At 49.2% G+C, this 25,078-nt stretch overlaps 2 protein-coding genes across 2 annotated transcripts in view; one reads left to right on the top strand and one right to left on the bottom strand.

Moving 5' to 3' along the window:
- Positions 1-5,419, top strand: part of LOC135826872 (uncharacterized) — a 44,003-nt gene extending 38,584 nt beyond the window's left edge. The window contains exons 35-38 of the mRNA XM_065339479.1: positions 1,101-1,262; positions 2,343-2,420; positions 3,108-3,251; positions 3,847-5,419. Coding sequence (XP_065195551.1) covers positions 1,101-1,262; positions 2,343-2,420; positions 3,108-3,251; positions 3,847-3,882 — 420 coding nt within the window. The 3' untranslated portion in view covers positions 3,883-5,419. The remainder of the gene's footprint in view (positions 1-1,100; positions 1,263-2,342; positions 2,421-3,107; positions 3,252-3,846) is intronic.
- An 804-nt stretch (positions 5,420-6,223) lies between these two features.
- Positions 6,224-20,628, bottom strand: LOC135825876 (enoyl-CoA delta isomerase 2-like). The gene is made up of 8 exons (XM_065338512.1): positions 20,101-20,628; positions 16,818-16,922; positions 12,630-12,827; positions 12,097-12,371; positions 10,991-11,111; positions 9,763-9,852; positions 8,822-8,965; positions 6,224-8,174 (listed from the first exon to the last, which is right to left on the bottom strand). The coding sequence occupies exons 1-8, from the start codon at positions 20,362-20,364 to the stop codon at positions 7,869-7,871; spliced, it is 1,503 nt and encodes a 500-aa protein (XP_065194584.1). The 5' UTR covers positions 20,365-20,628; the 3' UTR covers positions 6,224-7,868.
- Between the last annotated feature and the right edge of the window lie 4,450 nt (positions 20,629-25,078).

Genomic DNA, 25,078 nt, shown 5'->3' with positions numbered 1-25,078 from the left:
AGCTCCTTTTCGAAAATGTTTTCAATGAGTGATGTGTCGCTTTGTTTTGCTTTGATTGGTGCTTTTCCCCAATGTCATGCAGTCGTATTTATTCAGCTTTTATTTCTTGTGTACTTGCATACTGGTATTAGTTTAGTCCCACAATCTGCGATAAAAATAATGATCTGCTGTAGCACCTACTCCACTTTTATGTTTATGTATCTATGTCATTCGGATCTTCCCAAGTTGTACATTGTACTGTTGAGATACCGAATTCAAATAAACCAGTACCATACCATACTATTATAGGAAATTTTCAAAATGATGCATTTTTTCGTGTTCTTTGGATCATAAACTTCAGTTCTACTCACTCAATCTTCATTATCTTAGGCTTTCTGGAAGTGGAAAGGTAGACCTACCAGGGAGAGAATGAGGTCGACCATGATAGCCAGGACTCAGTACAGCCATGTACATATCCAGCTCTATATGCTATAGCGGTAGAGTGCAGCGACGGTGCGAAAAATGCCCAAACTGGGCGAAAGGCCGAAAAACGCGTCCTGCTCCAGCAATTTCGCTTTTCTTGATCGCAGAGTTTCGTTTTTTTTGCTGTGTACTCTTGAAAATATCACAAGTGAAGCTCCTGCAAATAATTGAGCAAGTCAGCGGGACGAAAAGTCTCAAATTCTCGATACTCGAGTCGCACTGCGCGCTTTTGAAATTGCGAGATCGCGGCTCAACTTACGAACAATTTATCTCAAGAGACATTGCTCGCAGCGCGTCGCAAATTGTTTCAACCGACAGCTGAGAGTTTTCTATTCGACCTGGATATCTGGATCGTTAGATTTGAGCGAGATTTGACTGAGTTACGATCTGTTGAAGTTTCGCATTCTTGCCAGATCGATCGTGCACCCTACCAAAATATGCCCAAAAACGTTGCTCGTTTGGAACATTTGGGGGGTTTCCGGGCAACGGGAAACCCCCCCTGCGTACGCGCCTGGGCAGATGGTTTCAATCTGAACTTCTCTTGCCAGCGGTCTTGAAACTGAAAAATCGGTGAGGAGCTCTGCACAGCAAGAACACGACATCTGTCTGTCTTGTGCTGTTCCCTTCCAACCCCACAGGCATGGTGTGCTGTGCCCGTCTTCTCCGACGGCTATGCATTCACGGAGCGCTATCAGCTGCCATTGTTCCAGGGAAGGCCCACAGCCACTGTGTTGGAGGTACTGCAGGCGGCAGTGCCATCCGATGGAGATCTGATGACCTTCTACAAGGATGTGCGCAAGGTAACGATGAATACACTTTAATGATGGACTCTGATGGGGAACCGAGGATAAATGTATAGACAAGAAAAAGGACCAAGGAACTACAAGTTACGCTATAATGTCCTAGTAACTGGTGGTGTTAGTGGACATTATAGCGTAACTTGTAGCTCCTTTGTCCTTTTTCTTTTCTATACACTTCAACGAAAACTTGAGTAGTGCAAAGGCTTCAAGATTTCAAAGTCTGAAAGAAATGTTGATCGGTTGCTGCTTACTGAGATGATGACTTCATCATAAATCAGCCGTTTTAGCATCGACCGTTGCAATCCGAGAGGGGCAAATCGTCCTTCAGCAAACCGCTTCAGGATGGTATCCTCAAACGATTTCCACTTGTTGGACGAGGCAAAACTGATCCAGGGAGGTCAGGGAAGAGGCCATACATCCAACTTTGTTAGAGCATCGCTGGCCTTAAGCGAGGGTCCCTAGTTCGAGTCCTGGTGGTGACAGTCAATTTTTTTCGGACTTTCCCGTTTGCATCTTTCCCTCCAACTACTGGATACTTCAAGAGCAAAAAAATAATTATATGCTCAGCTCTGGTTTCAGGTGTTTGAGAAGTAATGGGTGCGAAAGGCCTCATCAGATCCACAGCCACGTTTTCTACTTATATCCTCAATTTTTTTCCGATTTAGCTCTCCTTTTGCCAGTACACTAGATGCAGTGAATGGGATTTTTCGGTCTTTGGCCACTTTGTAGCGGGTCTCATCTACTCACTTCTCAAAGCTTTAGGAGCTGCATCTGCGCCTTGATCCTAGAGGGTGGTGGCGTTCCTGCGGATGCGGAAAACTTGGTCCCCGGCCGAGTCTCACGCGAACCGTGAAACGTTTTTTTGTTTTATTCTATTATTTAGCAGTACATGTTCTCTGTACTGCCAAGCTGCCAACGTAAAATAAATATACCATACCACACCATAATTATATCAAGGCATAATTTCCGGCTGGATCCTGTCCTGAAACTTGCCGACACCACGAAATGTGAAGAGATTAATGGTATCAGGGTGGGTCATTGGAAACGTGTGTGATGGTTAATGTTCTCGTTTCACTTCAGATCAAGGCCATTGAAGGAGCATCTCTGACGGTCCGTGTGGCCGACGTGCGTAGGAGGCAAGAAATTGAAAATCTCGAGGTGAGTCAACAGCAAGATGCTTGTGTGGATAGTTTTGATGCACTATACTGGGAGAGAGAGGGAGGGAGGGAGAGAAAAAGAGAGAGAGAGAGGGAGAGAGGGAGAGAGATGAACCGTGCATAATCTCTCTCTCTCTCTCTCTTGCCGTCTCTTTCCGTCTCTTTCTATCTCTCTCTCTCTCTCTCTCGCCGTCTCTTTCCGTCTCTCTCTCTCTCCGTCTCTCTTCGTCTCTCTCCGTCTCTCTCTGTCTCTCTCTCTCTCTCTCTCTCTCTCTCTCTCTCTCTCTCTCTCTCTCTCTCTCTCTCTGTCTCTCTCTGTCTCTCTCTCTCTCTCTGTCTCTCTCTTTCTCTTTCTCTCTCTCTCTCTCTCTCTCTCTCTCTCTCTCCGTCTCTCTCTCTATCTTTCTCTCTCTCTCTCTCTCTCCATCTCTCTCTCTCTTCGTCTCTCCATCTCTATCTCTCTTTTTCTCTCCACGTCGCTGTCGTGTATTCCATCTCATTATGCTCAGCCACGGATGGGAGCTTTCTTCATGCAATGTGTGAACAGCAACTGCAACTTTGTGACTGGTTGCCCAAACCATGCACACACCAAGGTAGTACTTTGGGATAGAAACTAACCATTCACGGACTCATTATCACCATGCGCATGTGCTTTTTTCCTTGCTTCCTGCTGGTGTTCTTCTTTCAGATCCTCGCCGTGAATCCCTGGTATCTGCCGGAGGACAAGCGCAGCAAGTACCTATCTCGAAAACCGGACAAGAAAACAATGAGGGCGCTACTGCCACCTGGTGAAACAACAGAGAGCATAGAGTCTAAGATGAACTTCAAGCAGGTACGCTATACTGTTACATGTATGGAAGCTTCTCTTAAATCAGGGTCCAAACGTATGTACAGTGCCGCTCAATGATATCCAGTTGCGTCTCAAGTTCGCGCAGGCCGTGCATTGCGCAGCCCTAGACCTGCGAAATGATTCAAGACGCATGCTTGAGTGACGTGACTGGATTTCATTGAGCAGCACTGTTGAATGATACCCATGCACGTTTCCACATAGGCATGATTGTGCTACACAATGTGTGTTGCAAGAAAGTGATGAGGGAGTTGCTGTAATAGGTGTATTTATGCCACGACCTGAATACTCACTATTCGTATTTCCCGCTCGTTCCCCTTGGCAATGAGCCACTCACATAGAAGAGCGCATGCTCCAGTTCTGTTCTAGTCTAGTCTGTCGAGTCGTTGTCCTGTTCTCCTTGTCTACACTCTTCTCGAATACTTCTATAAATTATCCAATCATATAAAACCCCTGTGTTCCGGTGTGAGGGGGCATCATTAGCCGGGAGCAGCTAACATTGCCATTGACTGTGTGTGCGCCACTCGCCCTGCTCATGAACCAGTGCCTTTGCTGCACTGTCCTGTCTTATCCCGTGCAGCATTTGCTGACTGCTATGATGTCCTGGAAGGGATAAGCACCGGAGAATCGTCTCACAAGCTGATGATGGAATGGATCATGTGGCACAGTGTACACCAGCAGAAAGGATTTTCTGTGGTAATCATCTGCTGAGTACTTCTGTAGGCTACCTGATTACAGTTGCATCATGCAGTGATGTCATGAGGATGTCATCACACGATGATCATGATGTCATCGTGTGATTGTGTGTAGCCCGCATCAGCACAAGCCGTCCAACGTAGACCCAGCCATGGTCCTAGCCACAGCTGATGGGAAAGTACTGGCACACGTCACGGCACATTGTACAACTATCAAGGCATGACGTCATGATGACATTACTCCTGCTGTCAACCTGCACCATTAGCCTGTGACAGTCGGTAGGAGCTGTCCAAAGTGTCTCGAAACCGTACTCCATTCTCCTGGCTACAGTTGCTGCTAGAGGAGGTAGTAGCCCCATCACACAGAGCGCAAAGGCGTGCAACGACGTGACTGTGTATGAACTTGGTCATAGTCTGTGTCGTTTACAAGCGGTGCCGATTGTTTGGACGAGAGTGAGAGCCGACTGCGGTTCAGCTGGATGTATCATTATTTTGACCCGGTATGCACTTCGCCATTTTCCAATGGAGTGCGGCAGGCATAACGCCTGTGTGCATTGCAAGCTGGACGGGGAGCTTGGACAAGGCACGTCTACGGGTATACGTGGATTTACTGTGATGAGTAGGCATGCAGTGGCCATCAATGCTGATCAGATGTCCTGTAAGCAGCTTGCACGAGAGCAACCTGATATTGTGAGAGATATTGTGAGTGCTTTCCTCACATACCCAATGGTCCGTGTCGTGGTGGTGAATGTAACGATCAGTCGTGGATGTGCTGTGAAGTGTTGAGTGCCTAGTGCAGCATGTGCGGTGGGCTGGAGGGCGTGCAGTGCAGCCACGGTCACAGTTGATTTTCAGTAATGCCATGCATCGATCTGGGTTGAATGGCCAGATCGGGTCCGGTGAGTGCCATGATATCATGGGTGGCCTGTGTCTCTGAAGTAACGGGTTCCTTAAACAAGGATCCTGCCGCTGTGACTCAAGTGTTGACAGGTTTTGAATGGTGTCTCGCTTCAAACTTAGTCTTGCTTCAAGTTACGTATGAGTGGCTTACCACCTTTGGCCGCTCCTGGTATATGCAGTCCCTTGATATCTCAACTTCTACCTACCAGTAGCTAACTGTTACTGCAGTGTCCCGCCACTTTAGTTGACAAACCCCCTCATCTCATTGACCATGGTATTGTATCTTTACCTGTTTTCTGATTATCTCCGCTCTCTTCGGAATGCCTTTCACCAGTAAAATGGCCATATCCCTGCACATACCCACCACGTGTCTGCGTGGTTCCGCATTCTCAACAATAATAATTATTTGTTGTGCATGATAAGCCATACCTAAAAGCACACACACACACACACGCCCAGCACAGTGTCACACGACATCTAGCGTCCACGAACAGCGCTGTACCAACCACGAATCTCATGCAGTGTTATTCTCAAATATCCAAGGCATTTATTATCTCATCATAAATGCGTGAATTCACATCTGAACACAAAACCAAGGGCACGTGACCAAGGGTCAAAGGTCATTCATTGGTCACGTGACCAAAAGGTCAAAGGTCATTCGGCGGGTCGTGACCAAGGGTCAAAGGTCATTCATTGGTCACGTGACCAAGGGTCAAAAGGTCATTCGTTGGGTCGTGACCAAGGGCCAAAGGTCATCATTAGTCACGTGACCAAGGGTCAAAGGTAATATTAGATCACTGGTCACGTGACCAAGGTTCACTGGTCACGCAAGGGTCAAAGGTCATTCATTGGTCACGTGACCACTTTGTACATTGCATGACGGTAGGTTCGAAGGTCATCGGGAGTCCACATCACGTGTATCCCGGTACAAAAAATAGCCAACAATATGTTGATAGGCAGTGGTCTAGCATTAATCGCTCATGAAGAACCCCTACGTTACTCCTTGCTGCACAATTCGTGACCTATCCAGCAGTGACCTTTCCCCTTTTCTGCTCTTCTTCTTCTTTTCTTCTTTTTGCTGGACACAAACCCACGAAGAGCACACCTTGACCTTGACCTTTGACGCCCATCGCCGGAGGCGATGATAGCAATGCTACGGCAGAAGCCATAGCAACTTGTGCTGGGATTGCACCATTCAACAGCTTGCAAGGCTGAAGAATTGACCGTCACTATTCAGCCTGGTCTACACCATACAGCTATTTTGAAGTGACTTTTTCCGGCCAGTGAATCCCTATTTTTGGTTTTTGGCCGAAGAGCACACACACACATACACAGTCACACTGTCACAGCCAAACCAGAAGGCAGTGCTACGAGAAGAACGGGGGGGGGGGGGGGTGCAGGGCTGGCTGGCAGGGCAGGATGAAGAAGAGCATGAAGGTGAGATGGACACATACAGGGAAAAGGTACAGGGGACGGGTGGATGGTAAGTTGTAAGGAGCATATGTGCGCATGGAAGGGGAGCGTTCAAGGGTGAATAAGATTCAGACAATTCTATGATAAAACTCAAGTTCGGAAATACTGTGTCACCAAAGGTGAACAAGAGACAGAAAAAAATATATCAATGCATGAGAATAAGAAGTGATGGTCTATGGCCATGTGATGGGTGACCAATGGCCAAACCGTTGACCTCTCGTAAGATCAGTGTACGGACAACGGCAAAGTGAATGGTCGGAGTAGAGGCCAAGTGCCTTCTACGCTGGAAGAATAGAAGAAACCATCAACTCAAGTGTAGACCAGCTACTTAATCTACACCAAGACTTGCAATTTAAAATAATCTACTTCGAAGTACAAATAATTAACCGGTATGATATCAGTGAGTAAAGTGGCTACTCAAAGAGGGGTTTGTGTGATAATAAAAAAACCTGAGCGTGGTTGCACTTCCGTATCAAAGTTGAAGCAGGGAAGTGCATCAGGATCTTGACAATAAGTATTACCTACTGAAAAAGGCAGCCAAAGGCAGCCAATGCATCAGGATCTTGACAATACGTATTATCCACTGAACAAAGCAGCCAAAGGCAGACAGTGCATCAGGATCTTGACAATAAGTATTAGCCACTGAACAATGCAGCCAAAGGCGGCCTGCTAAAGCCGTGAAGGCTGGTAATCTGGCAAACACGCACCCTCCATACTCGGCCCGGGACAGCGTGAAGAAGCTTTTAACTGGTCCGGTAGTATCATGGCCTCTCATACAGTTTGTGTATGATATAGCTTTCATACAGTTTGTGTATGATATTGCGGGTACACACACATGCCCTCCACAGTAGGAAACACGTGTTGGTGGCCAAAAAGTTGGTCCGGTGTTAACCTGACTAACCATACCGATTCTGTCGGGCCTGATACCAACTTACAGTTCTGATCCGGTACCAAGGATACTCCGTCCAGAGCACAATCTGCACATACACGTAACTCATTGCTCAATCTCAGACAAGCAGGGTTTGCTCAGCACTGGTCCGACTTGTACACGCTCCAGGCTACTGCTGCACAGCACGATCAGGTGTGTCGAATTTGCCAATGTGAGTGCTGTGGCACAACCATCAGTGATGCTACCATGCCGCGTGTACTGGACGTTACTGAATCTAGCAGCAGGCCATAGCAGTGAAGACGTAGCGGTGAAGACAGTACTCAAAGTTGGCCTATGTACCCTGAGACGATAGCATGGGCTTGCCAACACGCATACTCCAGGTCGTCAATAACTACGGCGATACGTCTTGGAGAGAACGTCAAGCAGCATGCCTTGGACAAAACACAACTTAGCTTGCATGTTTGCTGCCATGCTGTACTGAACGATACTGGATCTGGCAGCAAGCCATAGCAGTGAAGACAGCACTCGCAGTTGGCCTATGTCCGAGACACGAGCATGGGCTTGCCGACACGCATACTCCAGCTCGTCAATGTCCACTAAAAGTCGTGGACATACCGTCAAGCATCATGTTCTCACCAAAACAGCTCAGCTTGCTTGTGCTGGTAGAGTGTCCTTCTCCTCCTCCTCCTCCTCCGCAGGCAGCTTCTTCGAACTTTTTTCGGCTTTGAAAATTCCCGGAATGGCGAAGGGCGATCCGCTATCCTGCGCCTCCGGGGTTATGATGGTCTGCGGAATGAGTTGAATGGGCTTGCATGCCAGGAATCGTTTGATTCCTTCTTGACCTTCACGGGATCGCCATCGCTCCACCAGGGTATCGCATTCTCCCTTGTTGACCGCTAGCAGCATTTCTCTGTCGTAGGATTTCATCAGCTGACGTGACGACAGAAGAGTCTACATAGAGAGCAAGAGGACATGCACGTGCGTGCACACATGCACATGCGTGCAGTTACACACAAGCACGCACATGCAAACGTACACGCGCACGAATACACACACACACACACACACACACACACACACGCGCGCGCGCGTGCGCGCATGCACGCACGCAAACACATGCACGCACACACACACGCACACACACGCACACACACACACACACACACACACACACACACACACACATACATACACATACATACACACACAAACACACACACACACCGAGTTGAGAAGATCAGCCACCCCCAGCGGGAACAGGGCAGCAGCAACAGCAGCGACATTGGCAGCAGCAGAATTAGCAGTAGAAACAGCAGCAACAGGAGCAGCAGCAGCAACAACAGGAGCAGCAGCATTATCAGCCGCAAGAGCACCAATAGCAGGTCTACTACACACCCATCACATCACACCACATCACATCGCATCACACCACATCGCATCGCATCACATCACATCACACACCCATCACACACCCATCACGCACCCATCACACACCCATCACACACCCACCCATCACATCACACCACACCACACACCCATCACATCACATCATATCACATCCACTGACAACAGCCACCTGAAGGGCAGCTGCATCTTACCTGCATTGGCAGTGTGGACATGAGGTAGAGAACTCGCTCCAACACATGACTCGCCTCAGTGTCATCCATTACGAACGTCACAATGCCATGCCGCTGTGAATCCCGTACCAGATGCCTGGCACCGCGTAGCAACATATCTGCAGCCTAGATGAATACACCACCATGAAACACAATCGTGTGTTACCATGGTTATAATCCAGCTATTTGAATGTATAGTGCACCCACAGTAAGGTCATACAATGTTAGGTGACTGGCACATCAGGACATGTTTTCAGTCAAACCAGGGGTGTCGGAAGGTATTTTTGGTTGGGACGGTCAGCCCACTTTTTCGTATCATTCTTTCGTTGGATTGGGGTGGCTCCTCTGAAACGTTTCGCAGATTTAGACCCCAGATCAGGGCTTTTGATTGATTCACAGGGTACCCAGGACGCAAAGTGGTACGGTCAATACCGCAGTGACCGTAGGGTGTCCGACACCCCCTGCAAACAATCAGATATTGACATCAACAAAGGCCCAGTTACATTCGGGAGAGAGATACCGAGTCGCATGCTCTCGGCAAGAGGAAGCTGGGAGACAGTGTGCGTGATATATTCACGATGGAACGTATGCATCAATTTCCCGCCGTTAGGATTCGCGGGCCGAGTCCACTACAACTGCACACACCGTTTGATATCAGCTCTGCATAAAAGGTTATGAACTTTGGGAGGTCATACTCAAAAATATACTATAACAGGTTGTACCTGCCAAGTATGGGGTAACTTGCCCTGCAAAAAGGTTACGGCCATCTTAGATGCATACCTCCTATTGCTCCTGCAGGATGTAATGTGAGTTTGACAATTGCAGTCAGTATACTATTCAGCACTATGCTAAAACCAGAGCATTACGCCAAGGTACTATAACATCACAGGAAATACGACACGAAAGTACAGGTGACATCTTACCACTGAATTCCCCATCATCCTGGGAAATGTGTACGAAGCACAGCCCAGTGCACTCATGCCAAGCTGCTGGTCAGGAACATGTAGTGTGATCTGCATATAGACAACACGGCACATTGGACAAGCAGGGGTGAGCAGACACACACGCAAGCATGCCCAAACACACACACACACACATGCATATGCACACGTGCACACAAACACACACACACGCAAACGCACAAACGGCCATACGTACAGAGGCAAACACACAGCATTGTTTCCAGTCAACCGTTAAAAAGTCTAGAAAGGACAACAATTACCCGCACAACTACATGCTAAAGGCTCTAAATTTACACTCCAGGACAAGGAACCATTTACACTCCAGGACAAGGAACTCCAGGACAAGGAACTCCAGGACAAGGAACTCCAGGACAAGGAACTCCAGGACAAGGAACCACAGACGGCCGCACGTGTATACCAACAACATCACATTCCAGTCGGGTGATTTTAAAGTCCCGCATTACTACTATACATGACCGGATTTTACTAGCATTGGCTGAATAGAATCCATACTTCATCTGTGTGTGTGTGTGTGTGTGTGTGTGTGTGTGTGTGTGTGTGTGTGTGTGTGTGTGTGTGTGTGTGTGTGTGTGTGTGTGTGTGTGTGTCCACGAACACATACAGTGCATGTACGTAGAAGTTAACGTCCACAGGACTGCGGGCTAGCATTGCTTCTCACCCCTCTGTTATTCATTCCACAGCAATCCTCCAACACAGACCTTTCGCACATTCACGCAGATAAAAGACAAGCACGATTCAAATTCTCCCAATGCTATCTGGAGTCGTTGACAAAGATCTGCAGTAGAGCAGTGTTCATACGAGTTCATGCTGATTTATTCGCCGGCAGCCCCAGGTGTGTGTGTGTGGGGGGGGGGGGGGGTACATGTACACGCTTCGGTGCAAAGTGCGAAAGATCTCTAATATCAACACAAGTCTCCCTTAGGGGTCGTCGCAAAAGTTTCCTGTCGTCCCTGAAACGAACATTGTTCATTTTGAACTCGGACCCCTCCCCTCCCTCTGAAACGAACGCAGCTTGCTCTGCTGGACGACGAAAGTCGAATGCATGTACATGCCATAGTGCACAGTATCGGTCGACTTGCGATTTCGGCTCCCCCCCCCCCCCACGAATGATGTTCGTTTCAGGGACGACAAAAAACGTTTGCGACTACCCCTTAGTTCGTCTTCTCACCATAGTGCTGGCAAACACAAGGTCACACAGTGCAAGAGTTGTAGCTCCCAGTCCCACCGCTGAACCATTGACTGCGGCGATTAGTGGCTTGCTGCACGTGATGAAGCTTGCAACATACTCCCTAGTATGAGAGACAAGAGTATGCATAGAGCAGGCACAGAACGCACACAAGCATGCACACACACAAACATGTACGTACGCACACACACACACACACACACACACACACACGCACAACACACATGCGAGCGCACACACACAAACACGCACACACACACACACACACACGCAAACACAATGGGCATTTGCTTCACAAGGATGAATTACACAGTGCAAAGCAAGCCGAGGTACAAACACGAGAGCAACTACTGTGCCTCCGCAGTTCATAACAGCCAGGCAAAACACAGGTCTTCTGTCTCCATCTACTGCAATGCCACGTATAAAAAAACAAAAAACAGGCCTATTCCTCAGTGGTAGACTTCTATTCAAGTCAGGATTCTATTCGAACCAGGTATTGCTTTGTATGTCAGGACTAAAGCCAGGTTTATGGGCCGCCAGTTCGTCTCGAAAATCAGTCTTGCATTCAAAACCGGCTTCTATACGAGACCGGCTTTCTAAAAGACTGCAGTACGCAACATACAGAGCAATAACCTGCCTGAGAAGTAACCTGGTGTGGAATGACAAAAGCAAACTGAACGCAGGGAGGACAACCTCGCAAAGGGCACAACACTTTCACGGCAAAGAACGTTAAATCCAGCGCGAAAGCATCACCACCACTAGCACCCTGCAAGAGGAGAGCTAGCTGAAGGTGAGCTGCGTGTCACAGCAACACATCTTTATTTTATGTATTTTCTGTTCTTACATCTTCACACAACAAATAAACCAATGCCACAGTGCTACATAAGACTATGGCATGCTTGGTGACAACGCCAGCGCAGCACAGCTGTGATGCTGTTACGCAGTACCCAGTGCTACACACAAGACCACGGGAGACTTGGCGACAACGCTAGCATAGCACAGCTGCGATGCTCTTCAACAGTACTTTTCAACGACACAAGACTACGGCAAGACTTGGCGACAGCCCTAACTAACAAAGTGTCACTTACTCAATAGCCGTTCTGTATTCGAACATCCTGGCTTCCCACTCCGCTTTGCTCTCCCCGGGTTTCTGCAAGACACTTGCCAGCATGTCTTTGTCCAGACCAGTGCAGAATGTCTCTCCCTCGCCGGTCAACACGGTGGCAAACACATCCTCATCGTCGGCGGCCTTCTGTAGCAGCCTGGGCAGTGTGCGTAGCATGTCCAGCGTGAGAGAGTTGTCACGGACCGTGTGATTGAACCAAATCATCTGCACGCCATCGTCAATCTCCTCGTGGAGAAACTGCCAGCAAAAAGAAAGAAGAGCGAACATGTTCTACAATAGACGGAAGTACAGAAGTGGGGAGATGATTTCTTAAAAACACAAAACAAGACTCATCAGTCCTTAGGATGCTCACAAACAAACAACTCAAATGATGATGGATCATACAATTTCTATAGTCTCTTTTAAAAAATCATACCTGCATTGAAAAAAATTCCAGGAAACCTGAGGTACATGTTCCGTTCGTGGGGAAATCCCCAGCCATAACTCCCTGCTCACCTTTTCACCAGTGTTGCTTGAAGTCGAGCCGACAATGTACGCATCGCTGCCGCTGACCTGCAGCTGTTCCCGACGCTCGGCGAACATTGCCCGACCATCACCCAGTGTACCTCGTCTGTACGGCCGCGCCTCACCGTTCTCATCGGAATTCTCCCACAGCTGTGTCACGATGCGAATGTACTCGCCACGCGCTCCTTCCTGCATGGATCGGGAACAAAACACACGTCCACACGCACACACACACACACACAAACACACACACACAAACACATACACACACGCACACACAAAACTGTCACCGGGGCTGGAAAATGTCCCTGGGGTGGTCAAACGTCCGGGGGGGGGGGGGGGGATAATGTCCCCGGGGTGGGCAACAGTGTCCCTGGGGTGGGCAACAGTGTCCAAGAGGTGGGCAACAGTGTCCCAGACGTGGGCAACAGTGTCCCTGGGGTGGGCAACAATGTCCCTGGGGTGGGCAACAGTGTCCCTGGGGTGGACAACAGTGTCCTAGAGGTGGGCAATGGTGTCCCTGGGGTGGGCAACAGTGTCCCTGGGGTGGGTACTGCATGTAGGCATGCAAGAAGCCAGACTAAGCACACGGAAAGAATAGACAACTAGCCATTGTCTCTCTCAGATTCTTCATCTGTAAAACCAGCTCAACAGCAGCATATGGCCAAGAGCATTACGCAATGCACTGTTACCATGACTGTGCACATCAGTACTACAGCCGTGATGTACAATGCATGACTACCACATTACCCCCCTTCCCTAAGAAAAAAAAATTGTCTGCAAATGCAAACCTGTTTGAGAAAAAAAAAGGAGAGAAAAAAAGGAAAAAGAAAAAAAGGAGAAAATTGCAGAGGAAACGAGCAAAGAATCAATTCAAAGCAACAAATTCGATACACCCTGACACTGACGGGTCAACTCACTGAAGATACATCAAACCTGTACCACGATACAAACAGAACAAACCAAACCAGCAACTAAATCGCAAATTGGCATAGTTATGCAACATGGTCAGTCAAAATGGAGATATTACATCAATGCACCAGCAGCTTTCTCAGTGAGCTTGACAGTGCGGCCAGCGCGGGTTACATAGCCCTCGCGATAGAGCGAGCCAGACTGGGCATCGGGCCGTGGTAGGCGTGATTGACGACGTGATTGGTCACTGGACTCGGGATGAATCTGAGCATCAGCCTCTTTGATCTCAGATTCCACTCCTGCTTCACACGGAGCAGTAGGCGTAGCAGGCGGCACATCTGCATTAGGTGCCGAGGATTTCACTTCTGACTCGGTAGCTGGCTGGGGATCTGGCGTCGGAACTGGCTGGAGATCCAAAGACCGAGAAGAGGTGGCAGTTGATGATGCAGGTGAAGCATGTTCTCGCACATGCTGCCGATTTCGGAGCAGTATCCGCCTGCCATCAGTGACGCCGACTTGTCTGCCATATTGCTCCACAACACGCCAAGGGGTAGTTGGGTCGGAATAGCCATCCTGCAAGACTACCATTGTGCCAGGACGCAGCATAGGCAACTGGCGGACACCGCGGCGACTATCATGCGAGACTGCCATGTCAGCTTTGGCGCGAATCTGATGAGAAGCATTCACAATGCGTGGGGTAGAATGGTGAGGTAGACGGGTGCGAACCATGCGACCGAAGAAAGCCTCATTGGGTGACATGCCCAGCATTCGGTGCACTGAGTTGCGAATATCAAAGAGAACTTGTTGCAAACGGCGTTGCAAAGACAGGGACGGTCGTAGAGATTGAATTCTCTCTTTGACGACTCGATGAAGACGTTCCACCATGCCATTAGATCTGGGGTAGCGTGGGCTTGATCGATTGTGCTGGATACCCAACCGCTGCAGGAACTGGGCCATTTCGGCTGAGGCAAACTGGGGGCCATTGTCGGACACCAACACGCTAGGCAGGCCGAACCTCGCGAACACTTCCATCAGCCGGTCAATGACAGCTGCGGTTGTGGTAGCTGACAAGGGAAGTAGCTCCGGATAGCGTGAACCGTAGTCGACGATGGATAATACTTGTTGACCCTCGATACACACCAGATCAACCGCCAGTTTCTGCCACACTCCTTCAATTTCTGATGGCAGCAGCTCTTGTGCGGGGTTTGTATGACGGCGCCAACACTCTGAACACTGCTCGGCGAACTTGTCGGCATCTTTAGACATGCCGGTCCACCATACTCGTCGTCGCAAAGCATCCTTGAATATGTCCCGACCTGGATGACCTTCATGGGCCAACTGCAGTACGGCATGTCGGAGAGCTTCTGGTATTACACAGCGGTTACCGAATAGCAGGATGCCGTCAATGGTCGTCAGCTGATCTCGAATAAGGTAGTATGGCTCTTCAGCGGGTGTGACTTGGGACCATGATTGCATCAAGACGCGCTGCTGTATGCTGCGCAACAGTGGGTCATCACTAGTCGCCTTGGCGATATCGTCGATATTGACTGGGCACTCTTCCAAGACCAGGCCAATGAACTCAGCCATAGAGCGGGCTTCTTCTGGTGAGGCAGTTGAGTCTTGGACAGGCGCTCTTGACAATGTGTCTTCACACACCATCTGCTTCCCAGGTGCATGTGACAAGGTGTACTGGTATGGCATGAGAGCGACCATCCAGCGCTGCAGCCGTGGTGGTACTTCGTCAAACGGCTTCTGGACGATTGAGATCAGGGGCTTGTGGTCGGTCACAACTTGAACAGATCTCCCCAGGACGTACTGTCGGAATCGAGTCAGAGAGAATACGATACCAAGCATCTCGCGCTCCAACTGGGAATAACGAGATTCAACATCGGACAATGAACGGCTGGCGCAGGTGACAGGTAACCAAGTGCCACTCTTGTCTTGCTGCCACAGAATAGCACCCAGACCAAGTGGAGATGCGTCACATGTTACCTTGGTTGGGACGTCCAAGGATGGCTTAAAGTACGCTAAGCACTCTAGCGACGAGGCCACGGCTGTCTTCGCATCGGTGAACGCGGCCGTCAGCTCATCATCAACGACGAATGGTTGTCGCTGAGCCAGTTTCCTCAGCGGCTCAGTTGTCTGTGAGAGCTGCGGTATGAATTTACCAAGGTACGTCACCATACCAAGGAAACGACGTACATCTGTCAACGTCTGCGGCAGCTGCAACTGTTGGATTGCCAGCAGCTTGTCACCGTCAGGACGCACACCATCCTTGCTCAGCCAGTGTCCCAAGTACTTGATTTCTGACTGGCGTACGCGACACTTCTCCCAGTTTAAGCGCAGGTTGGCTTCGCTCAAACGACGGAGTACGGCAGCCATGCGCTCGTCGTGTTCCTGTCGGTTGCGGGCATAGATGAGAATGTCATCAATATAGACAACGACTCCCGGTAGGCCGGCAAGGATGTCAGACACCACACGTTGAAATATCTCCGGTGCGCAAGCAATGCCAAACGGGAGTCTCTTGAATCTAAAGAGGCCCTTGTGAGTGGCGAAAGTGGTGAACGGACGAGATTCATCGGCCAAAGGGAGCTGGTGAAAGCCAGATTCAGCATCCAGAACGGAGAACACTGTTGCACCGTCCAGCTGCGCATTGATTTCGTCAACGGTGGGAAGTAGGTGACGCTCCCGGACTACGCTCTTGTTTAGGACGCGGTAGTCCACGCAGAGACGCAAAGCACCGCTTGATTTCCTGACCGGCACCAACGGTGAGACCCACGGAGTAGCTTCTCGCACTGGCTCGATTATGTCATGCTTCACCAGACGATCCAACTCCTTGGCAATTTCATCCCGGATGCTGAAAGCGTGCCGACGGGGTGGGAGTGCTGTTGGAGTGGTGTCAGGGTCCACTGTGATAGAGATGGGCGTCACGTTCACCACATTGACTTCAGCAGAGGTCAGCAACTCCAGTTCGGAGATGACGTCCTGGCCATACAGGATTTGGCGGCCAGACGCGACTGGGACAACAAAACAACTACATACGATGCTGCGTGATCCAACAGAGACCGTCACATCAGCCATACCGAGTGTTGAGATGACGCCGCCATTGTACGCTTTCAAGATTCGATCACTCTTTCGCGTTGGCTGGACAACATCATCGGTTAGCACTGATCGGGTAGCATGACTGTGCACATCAGTACTACAGCCGTGATGTACAATGCATGACTACCACACTGCACACCATAACGATGACGAAGAGTTTCTCACCTTAGTTACACCTTTCAACAGGTCGGCTGCATCGTTCATCACATTGTGCACAAGGGGACCGATATGACTCTTCTCGTGCGGAGTTTTCTGATTACCCTCCATTGCCTGAAAGCATAAATTAACCGGGCACAACACAAGCAGACATGCACAGGACAGCTCAAGTCTTCTTCCCCTACGGCCCAGCACAGAGATGCCGTGCTCTGAAGATCATAGTGTAGTATGGGTAATTTACCACACGTAATGACTATACAGTCAAACCTTTCTCCATGCACCGACAGTTCTACACAGATACTGTGGGACCTGGTTCTAAAGACCACCTGGCTTTTTTAACGACCGCTTTTGCTTGCACCATGGGGTGGTCGCTTAAACCAGGTTTTACTGTACAGTATACACATACATGTAAACACCGTACACTGTAGGTGTCCATGGCAAGCTGGGCGCATACTCGCACTGTCTGCCGTTGTCTTCTTCTCCTGCTTGTGAATGGATGAACAACAACTTACAATTCGTAATAACCATGTGCCGTGAGAGCGTTGAGAGTGTGAGTGCTACAATGTTAGGCCATGCCGTTTTTTTCTATGTTTCGCGTCACCTTATTCGATGAAATCAATGAGGGAGGGCGAAAAAAATTTAAAAAAGCCATCCAAAAAAACAGTGTACGTGCATTGCATTTGTGTACAGTGAAGCGACGCAGCACTGTTCATGTACATTGACATGTACATGAGCGCATCCCCTCTGCCATGCTTGTGGTCCAAACACAGGCGGCATGATGATTGTGTGACTTGCGGCCCACACACACCTGTAACGATGTACATGTGTGTGAGCTGAGTACAATCATGCGGTACTAAGTTACAAAAAATAGTAAATAGAACAAATATTTAATTGATGCCAACATAATAGTTATGTGTAACAATCATGTTCCGTTTTTTTCTCCTTTTGGGTTACATTTTCAAAAAAAAAAAATTGTTCCGTTTATTTTTTTTTATTTTTTAACTCCGGCTGTGAAATACATGCGCGCGGGGGACGCGAAACACAGATAAAAAACGGTGTGGCCTTACAATAGGATGAACCAATTTCGCCCAAGGAAGTTGTTTGCTCTCATCCTCCAAAGCACACGAGAAGCCCGCGTACTCGTATTCCTCATGACTCGAATAATGTAGAGCAATGCTGTTATTTCAACAAGGGCTGCCGAACGACGGCTCGAACGGGCTCGGCTATTATTCGTTTCCAAAACCAAAAGAAGGGCTGCATTCAAAAACAGGTTGAGCCGCGCTTCTGAACATGCATACTTTCAATAGCTTTAGTCTAGAAGTTAGAGCATGCTGACTTTGATGCTTTGAGCCGATTTAAAAAAATGTGCTCTGTCGTTCACTCTAAACTTCATTGCGATCGGCTCAGCCCGTCATTCTGATCCCAGCTCTAGCTCACTGTGGGTTGTCTTTCACTAGCCTATGATTCACGTTGCTGTTTTCCAGCCAAAGCCTAAACCATCATTCTACAGCATGACCGTGTCAGTCACGCTACTACTGTCACTACGGCATTGGCCAGGGAGGACTAAAGTATCCCGGCTTGTATTGACCGTACCGCTTCTCAGTTATCGTTAGCACCTGTGTTTTTTTCTCTCCAAATAATCGACGTGGAGACAACAGTTTTAACCCTTTGTGTACGGACTGTACAACTTTCGATCCCCTGGGATCGAAACTTTTCAAATTTTCAATCGATCGTAACTCAGTTATTTCTGGGTTATTTCCAAAACCTAAATTATGTAGGTCGAAGAGAAAACTCCCAGCTGTCCATTGAAACAATCGCAGAAACACTCCGATGTGCGGTTCCAGAGTTACGAAGCTCGAACGTCAAATCGCGGCAATTGTCGCTCAATAGCCGCGTGCGCAGATTTGAATGAGGGATTTCCCCATCTTTCTGGGCATCTAGTGACGTAGAAACACATTCAAAATAGCAAACGGACTCGTGGCAGATGGCGAAATATTTTGGAAGTAAAAATTAGTTGTTACAAGCAAGGAGAGCGAAATGGCTGATACAAGACGACTTCTGTCGGAATATTGGCGTTGCAACTAAGACGCTAGGTTGTAGCGCTGGAGTTTTGACCTTCGTGGTGGCAAGTGTGGGCTGAATGTGTTCCTCTTGCGACGAGCTTTCCAGGAAGCTCAAGATTGAAAAAATCGTCAAAAGGAGACCATAGTTATGACCCGGAAAATTATGGAATTTGAGGCGAGTCGAGATCAAATTCAGTCTGCGTACATATTTTCAGTACATAAAGGGTAAAAAAACAGTAAAGAGAACAAATTCTGCCGTCATCGCCACACAACAACGAAGTCATGACCTTGAAAGTTTTCCAAAATCGATTTTCATATCGATTTTGGAAACATTTCATGACTCCGTTGTTGTCTGGCGATGACGGCGAAATTTGTTCTCTTTATTGCTATTTTAGAATTGTTGTCTCCACATCGATTATTTGGATAAAAAAATAGGTGCTAACGATAAGAAGCGGTACGGTCAATACAAGCCGGGATACTTGTTTTTTGTTTGTTTTGTTTGTTTGTTTTTTTGAACGAAACGTGCTGAATATTATTGACTCTGAATTTGAAATGGGAGGGCTCCGGAATGGCACCAGCAACAATGGCTGCTGACCGTGCCGTACTGATATGCATGTGCCTTCCGGCGACACTACACTGCCGGGGTTGCCATCCTGTTTGAATGTGCAAAGGAAAATTAGAATGGACTCGGAGAGCCAAGGATGAATTTATAGAAAAGAAAAAAGGACCAAGGAACTACAAGTTACGCGATAATGCTGATTGTTTAGTAACTGATGGTGTTTAATAGTGGACATTATGGCGTAACTTGTAGTTTCTTGGTCCTTTTTTCTTTACTATAAAAACTAGGATCTGAGGCAATCAATCAAGGATCGAAATTTCTTTCCACAGCTTGGCTTCAAAACCGATAGTTCACTGCACTGATTCTGGTTCTGCATAAGGTGATGAGCAGAATTATGCAATGACTTTTAACTTCGGATTTTTCCGCCATTTAACCGTAAATTAGCCGTCGCCGATTCATTGCAGCCCTGATTTCAACCTACTTAGTACTTGTGCTGAGTGCCCCAGTACGGCCGTTCTTGGTATCCCGTTCTCAGTGGGCTCTTTTCTCATGTTTCAAGTTTATTGTACCCAATGCAGTGGTGCCATGTGACTGTGAATGCCCCCCCCCCCCCCCCACACACACACACCTTGACAGAACTCGGGATTTGTCAGCATTGCGAAACGCTCACCTGGCGGTACAGCGACTTCAGGATTACAGCCATAGCCGGGTCAATCTGCCTGTCTGGATCCATGGCACGGAGCCGTTGCTGGGCAAGGTAGAACTCTTCATCCCCACGACCGAGGCCCAAGCCCAGGCGACCTTTGAACGCTAATGCTGTCGAAGTGTGTATCCAACGTCGCCCCGCAAAATGTCTTCTGCTTCGAAAATGTCTGCAGCTCAAATTAGATCTGGCATATTGAGAAACCTTAGGTGACACGAGCCTCCTCCACATAGTTGCTTCCAAACGATACAACTCGCCTAATTGCTCACACCAGAAGAGAAGAAGATTTCTGTATTTTTGTTTGAAACCTGGTCATTCCTTTGGTCAGAGCCTGTTCCCTTCACTTTCTCCACCACTTCACTGGGCCGCGACACTCTACTTCTCTATAGCTCTAGTCTCTGGCTATTGCCTATTCCAAACTCTCCGCGTAGCTAGTAGAGTTCGCGAAGTCGCTAGTGAAGGGATCAGGAAGAGGGTGTCATACAAAACCCATGACTGTTTCTTCATTCTTTTTTTGCAAGTGCATTTGGGTTTGTTTTTTTGATCGAGCGCATCGTGCACGTGCGCGTGCGGCACGTGAAGATACGCGTACGACGACCACTCGATCGATCGATGTCATGGCGTTGTGCCTAAAAAGTAAAAGGCGCAGCTCTCGAGATCTGAAGGGAAATTTTCGTCCAGCCCCTGATCTTGTTTTCTATTTTTTCTTGTTTGGTACTTGTGGAATAGTAGCCTGGCTTGATGATTGAGTAGACTATTGTGTGTACAGTCGTGTAGGATCCCATAGCCAAGGGTTAGTTACTGCTGGCAATTTTGGCTGCATCGCTGAGTTCTTGAGCTTCTGTCTCCTAGGAAATTGCTAGATCTAGGGTTTTGCATTCCATCTGTCGAGTACTGAATTCTGCATTATAATAATTATTGTGAATTAAATTGTAGAGAGAATGTTGAGAATCGTGCCTATATTAGCCCAGTGAATATCCAGCAGTGAGCAGTAGATTTTTCCTATAACTACTGTATCAGGAGGGAGCGAGTGTGAAGGATGAGCGTGCTTGTTTGGCGCACGGCTGCTCGCGTGGTCCACATTCATCGAGCCACTGCCTTACTGGCAACAGCCTCGCCATGTGGTGATCACTGCGCCCCCTCACCTGACATTGTTGGACTCGCGAGTAGGTTCAGCTCCCCATGCCAATTGCCTTATCATGTCGCGAGGCGCACAAGCTCCACATCCACCAGCAACGCATATCAAATACTATTCCCGTCCACCGTGAAAAAATTCCAAAAACTCTACCCGGCACAAGCTGGCGTGTCGCAACTAGACGAGATTCTGCTTTCGCTCGGTCTCGGGAAGAAGTGGTCGGCTCTGTCGCTTGTCTTGGCTCTACCCAGTGCTGGGAACGTGGAGTGCTTGCAGAAACTGATGTGCCTGGAGTTGGCGCGCAGTGACGATCCGGAAATTGCGGCCTGGCAGCTAGCCGAGCTTGCCACTCCGTTTCCCGCTGTGTTTGCCCTGATGGCTCAGTCGCACGAGTTCATGCATCACTTCTATCAGACGTTTCGCAAGGACGCAAAGCTGGCCGGCCTGACGGACGCGCAGTTCGGCTGCGGCCTGGTGTTGCTGCTGCACACGACGGACCACCAATGGCTGCACTCGCTGTTCAAGCAGCACTCGATCAACCTGGGCGCGCGAGTCATGGCCGTGGAGAGCCCGGCCGCTTGCCGCGGCCTGATGAGCCTGATCTGTGTGCTGCCGCGTGTAACTAAGCTCACCCTGGACAGGTACCTGATCACATATCTACTGGGCGCCGTGGCCAGGCTGTTGCCACGCGTCGACCTGGCCGAGTTTGCGTCCGACTCGCTGCTGTGCCGCGAGGTGGCCGACGCAGCCTGTCAGCTGGGACTGCGGCACGGCGAGTTCCTGGACGCGTTCCGCGAGCACGTGGAGCTGGTCACTCCGTCCGAGGACTTCTGGTCACCATCGTACGCAGGGCACGTTCTGTATTTGTTTGCCTGGATGCAGCATCCCGCCGGCAAGCTACCCGCTCTGTGGAAGGGCTGTTACGACTCGCTGCCGGAGAACTCGAGTCGCTTTCGCACGGCCAGCCCGACGGTGCTTCTGCGCCTGTGCTGGTCGTTCGTCGCCATGGGTTACGAGCTGCCGCGCTGGTTGTCGCGGCAGACAGGCAGGGCGGTTGCCTTGGAGATCCGCACGTCGGGGCGTGTTGATTGGATGTACGCCGAGCTCGCCGCTCAGTGCCTGCCGCACATTGAGAGTGACGTTGACCTGGGAGATGGCGACGAGCTGGCCCGTCTCGATACCGACATACGGCACACAGCAGCCGCCGATAAGCTCTGGTCCATGGAGCTGCTGGCTAACTCACCTGTGCAGCACGTCGGCGGCTTGTTCTGCATTGCCGTTAGCGACGACGGGGTCCTGCTGCCCTGGCCCAGGACGCACGACCCCCTCGCCTTGACGGCCGCTGTTGCCGCGATGCTGCCCTGCAAGCCGGTAGCGCTACTCATCGAGAACGTGCACTACTTTCACGCGGACGGCACCCCGGCCGCTGCCCTCGTGCGGCGCAAGCTCGAGCTTGAGCTTCTCGGCTGGAGTGTTGTTCACGTTGAGTTGGCGAAGAAAGCAACGCAGAATATTGTGTCGGAGTGCGAGAAGGCTATCCGTATGCAACTCTTCACTGAGAAAGAGTGACGGACCCTGCCACGCACTCACGCGTACCACGCACATACACACGCACGCAAAACTTATCGCAGTCACAGCAGCATTGTGTTCAGTGGTGAAGCTGGACACCTGTGTGCCGTCCCGTGCAGGAGAATCACAGGCCGTGTGCCTGCCAGACTGTGAGTGTGTCTGTATTTAATTTTTGGACCCAGGGAGAAAGAGCTGCAACCACCATGGCACGCACTTGCTATCCTTTGGCAAGGAGTCTGTGAGGAAGTTGTTATGAGAAAGGCGTTCGACTCGGTGTCACATTTCATCGTGGTAGTCCTTGATGCAGTGGCTGAAGGAAGCACGCAACTAACCAGTCATCTTGCATTCTTCCTGCTGCTCCCGGGCAGAAATAATCGTGCGTGTCCATGTGTTCCCGGTGGCAATGCTGTCACCAGTGACATCGTGACAGTTAGCTGATGATCCACGTGTGCATCTTGTCTTGCCACGTAGCACTGATGTTGCTCCCGGCCTAGGCCTTCTTCTTGCCGGTCATGGCGAGAGTTTGAAACTCGAGAAGAATTGAGAGTCGACCTGCGCACACACATGTGTACTGTTTTAAATGAGTACTGTTATATTACAGCAACTGCAGGTGTAAGCTGTTGCGCTGCCCGTATTTATACTGGATTACATTGTGCATAACACTGTGTATGCAGGCATTTGCAGTTGGCACTGCTCACAATCTGCTCACCCATTGCTCAAATTGTGCTCATACACTGCTCAAGATGCACGCATTTAGCTAGTAGGTTAGTGGCTGGTCCATGGACGTTTTGTGCATATGCTTCTGTTATAAAGATTGTGTTTCTATTGTTTCATACACTGCTTGGGCAGGCTGGTCCATGCAGAGCCGTTTTGAAAACGTTTGAAGTCAAGAGATTCAGCTGACAGTACGTGATGTGTGCTTGGCTAGCTGACAATATTAGCATGTGATGGGTGCTTGTCTCGATCTGCTCTAGGTTTGGCAAAGACTTTGTTGCCACTGAACTACAATCGGACATCCTCTATTCGGCTTCCTCCCGGCCAGGCGAAGAATAATCTAGACAGTCTCTACTGCTTTATTTGGCACATCACTCGTGTGACGCGAGAACATAATTTTCATTAATTTCCGTAACATGACCAGACAGGCAGACACTCTTCACCACGCAGTAATACAGTGTTGATCAATGAAACCCAGTCACGTCACTCAAGTCTGCGCCTTGCACCATTTCGCAGTCCAATGTTCGCAGGTCTAGGGCTGCGCAACGCCCGGCGCTTACTTGAGTGACGCGATTGGATTTCATTGAGCCAGCACTGTACAACACCACTCCATGCTGCATGAGCACGACCAAGAGTAAGAGTGTGCAACTCCAGCTATGGGGTCTGGCTGGTTATGTACTCTTGGTACGACTGTGGTGCAAAGCTGTAGTGTGCTGCAACTCCGGAGTTTTATGCTCGGACATGTCAAGGGTCTTCTTCTTCTTGGTGGCCATGCCAGGCGCTGTGATGACTGCCTGCAATACAGTATAGTTCTGGTGTTGGTCTGGATCATTCCGATTTGGGTTTGTAATTGCGTGTGTGTGCGTGCATGTGTGAGTGTGTGTGTGTGCGTGCATGTGTGAGTGTGTGTGTGTGTGTGTGTGTGTGTGTGTGTGTGTGTGTGTGTGTGTGTGTGTGTGTGTGTGTGTGTGTGTGTGTGTGATCATTTTCCAAGTCCACCGAAAGTTCTGGGGTTTCAGGTGGTGTCGGCCGTTGGGCGGTTCAATAGCCAATTGAGTCATCTTTCCAAGATTAATTCCTTTTCAGTCTCTCTCTCCCCTCTCCAGCAGCACCAGAGCATTGATTATCCGGACACCGATTGCCCGGACTATTGACTTTCTGGAATACAGCATTGACGCTGCTTCCATGGCCATCAATGCATGTAAGAACTATCATGTTTTTCGATTTTGACAGCTTGTACCCTTGTTAACATGCTGTCGAAATCGAAATACATGTTAAACTACCAAGCAAGGCTTCTGTGTAGATAAGAACTACTAGTATCATTGTACAGTCAGACCTCGCTTATCCGCTCCTCTTTTATCCGGATCCTTCGCCACCCGGAAGAAAATCGTTGGTTACCGATTTACAGCATATGTCATGCATACATACAGTGTGTGTGTGTGTGTGTTCGATTATCCGGTTCCCTCGCCTATCCGGATATTTATGTGGGGAACAGATGTGTGCGGTTATGCGAGGTCTGTCTTGGTA

This window comes from Sycon ciliatum, chromosome 10 (genome assembly GCF_964019385.1).
Source record: "Sycon ciliatum chromosome 10, ocSycCili1.1, whole genome shotgun sequence".
NCBI classification, from domain to species: Eukaryota; Metazoa; Porifera; class Calcarea; order Leucosolenida; family Sycettidae; genus Sycon; species Sycon ciliatum.
Note: the sequence above shows the minus strand (reverse complement) of the source record. Positions and strands in the feature narration are given on the sequence as shown.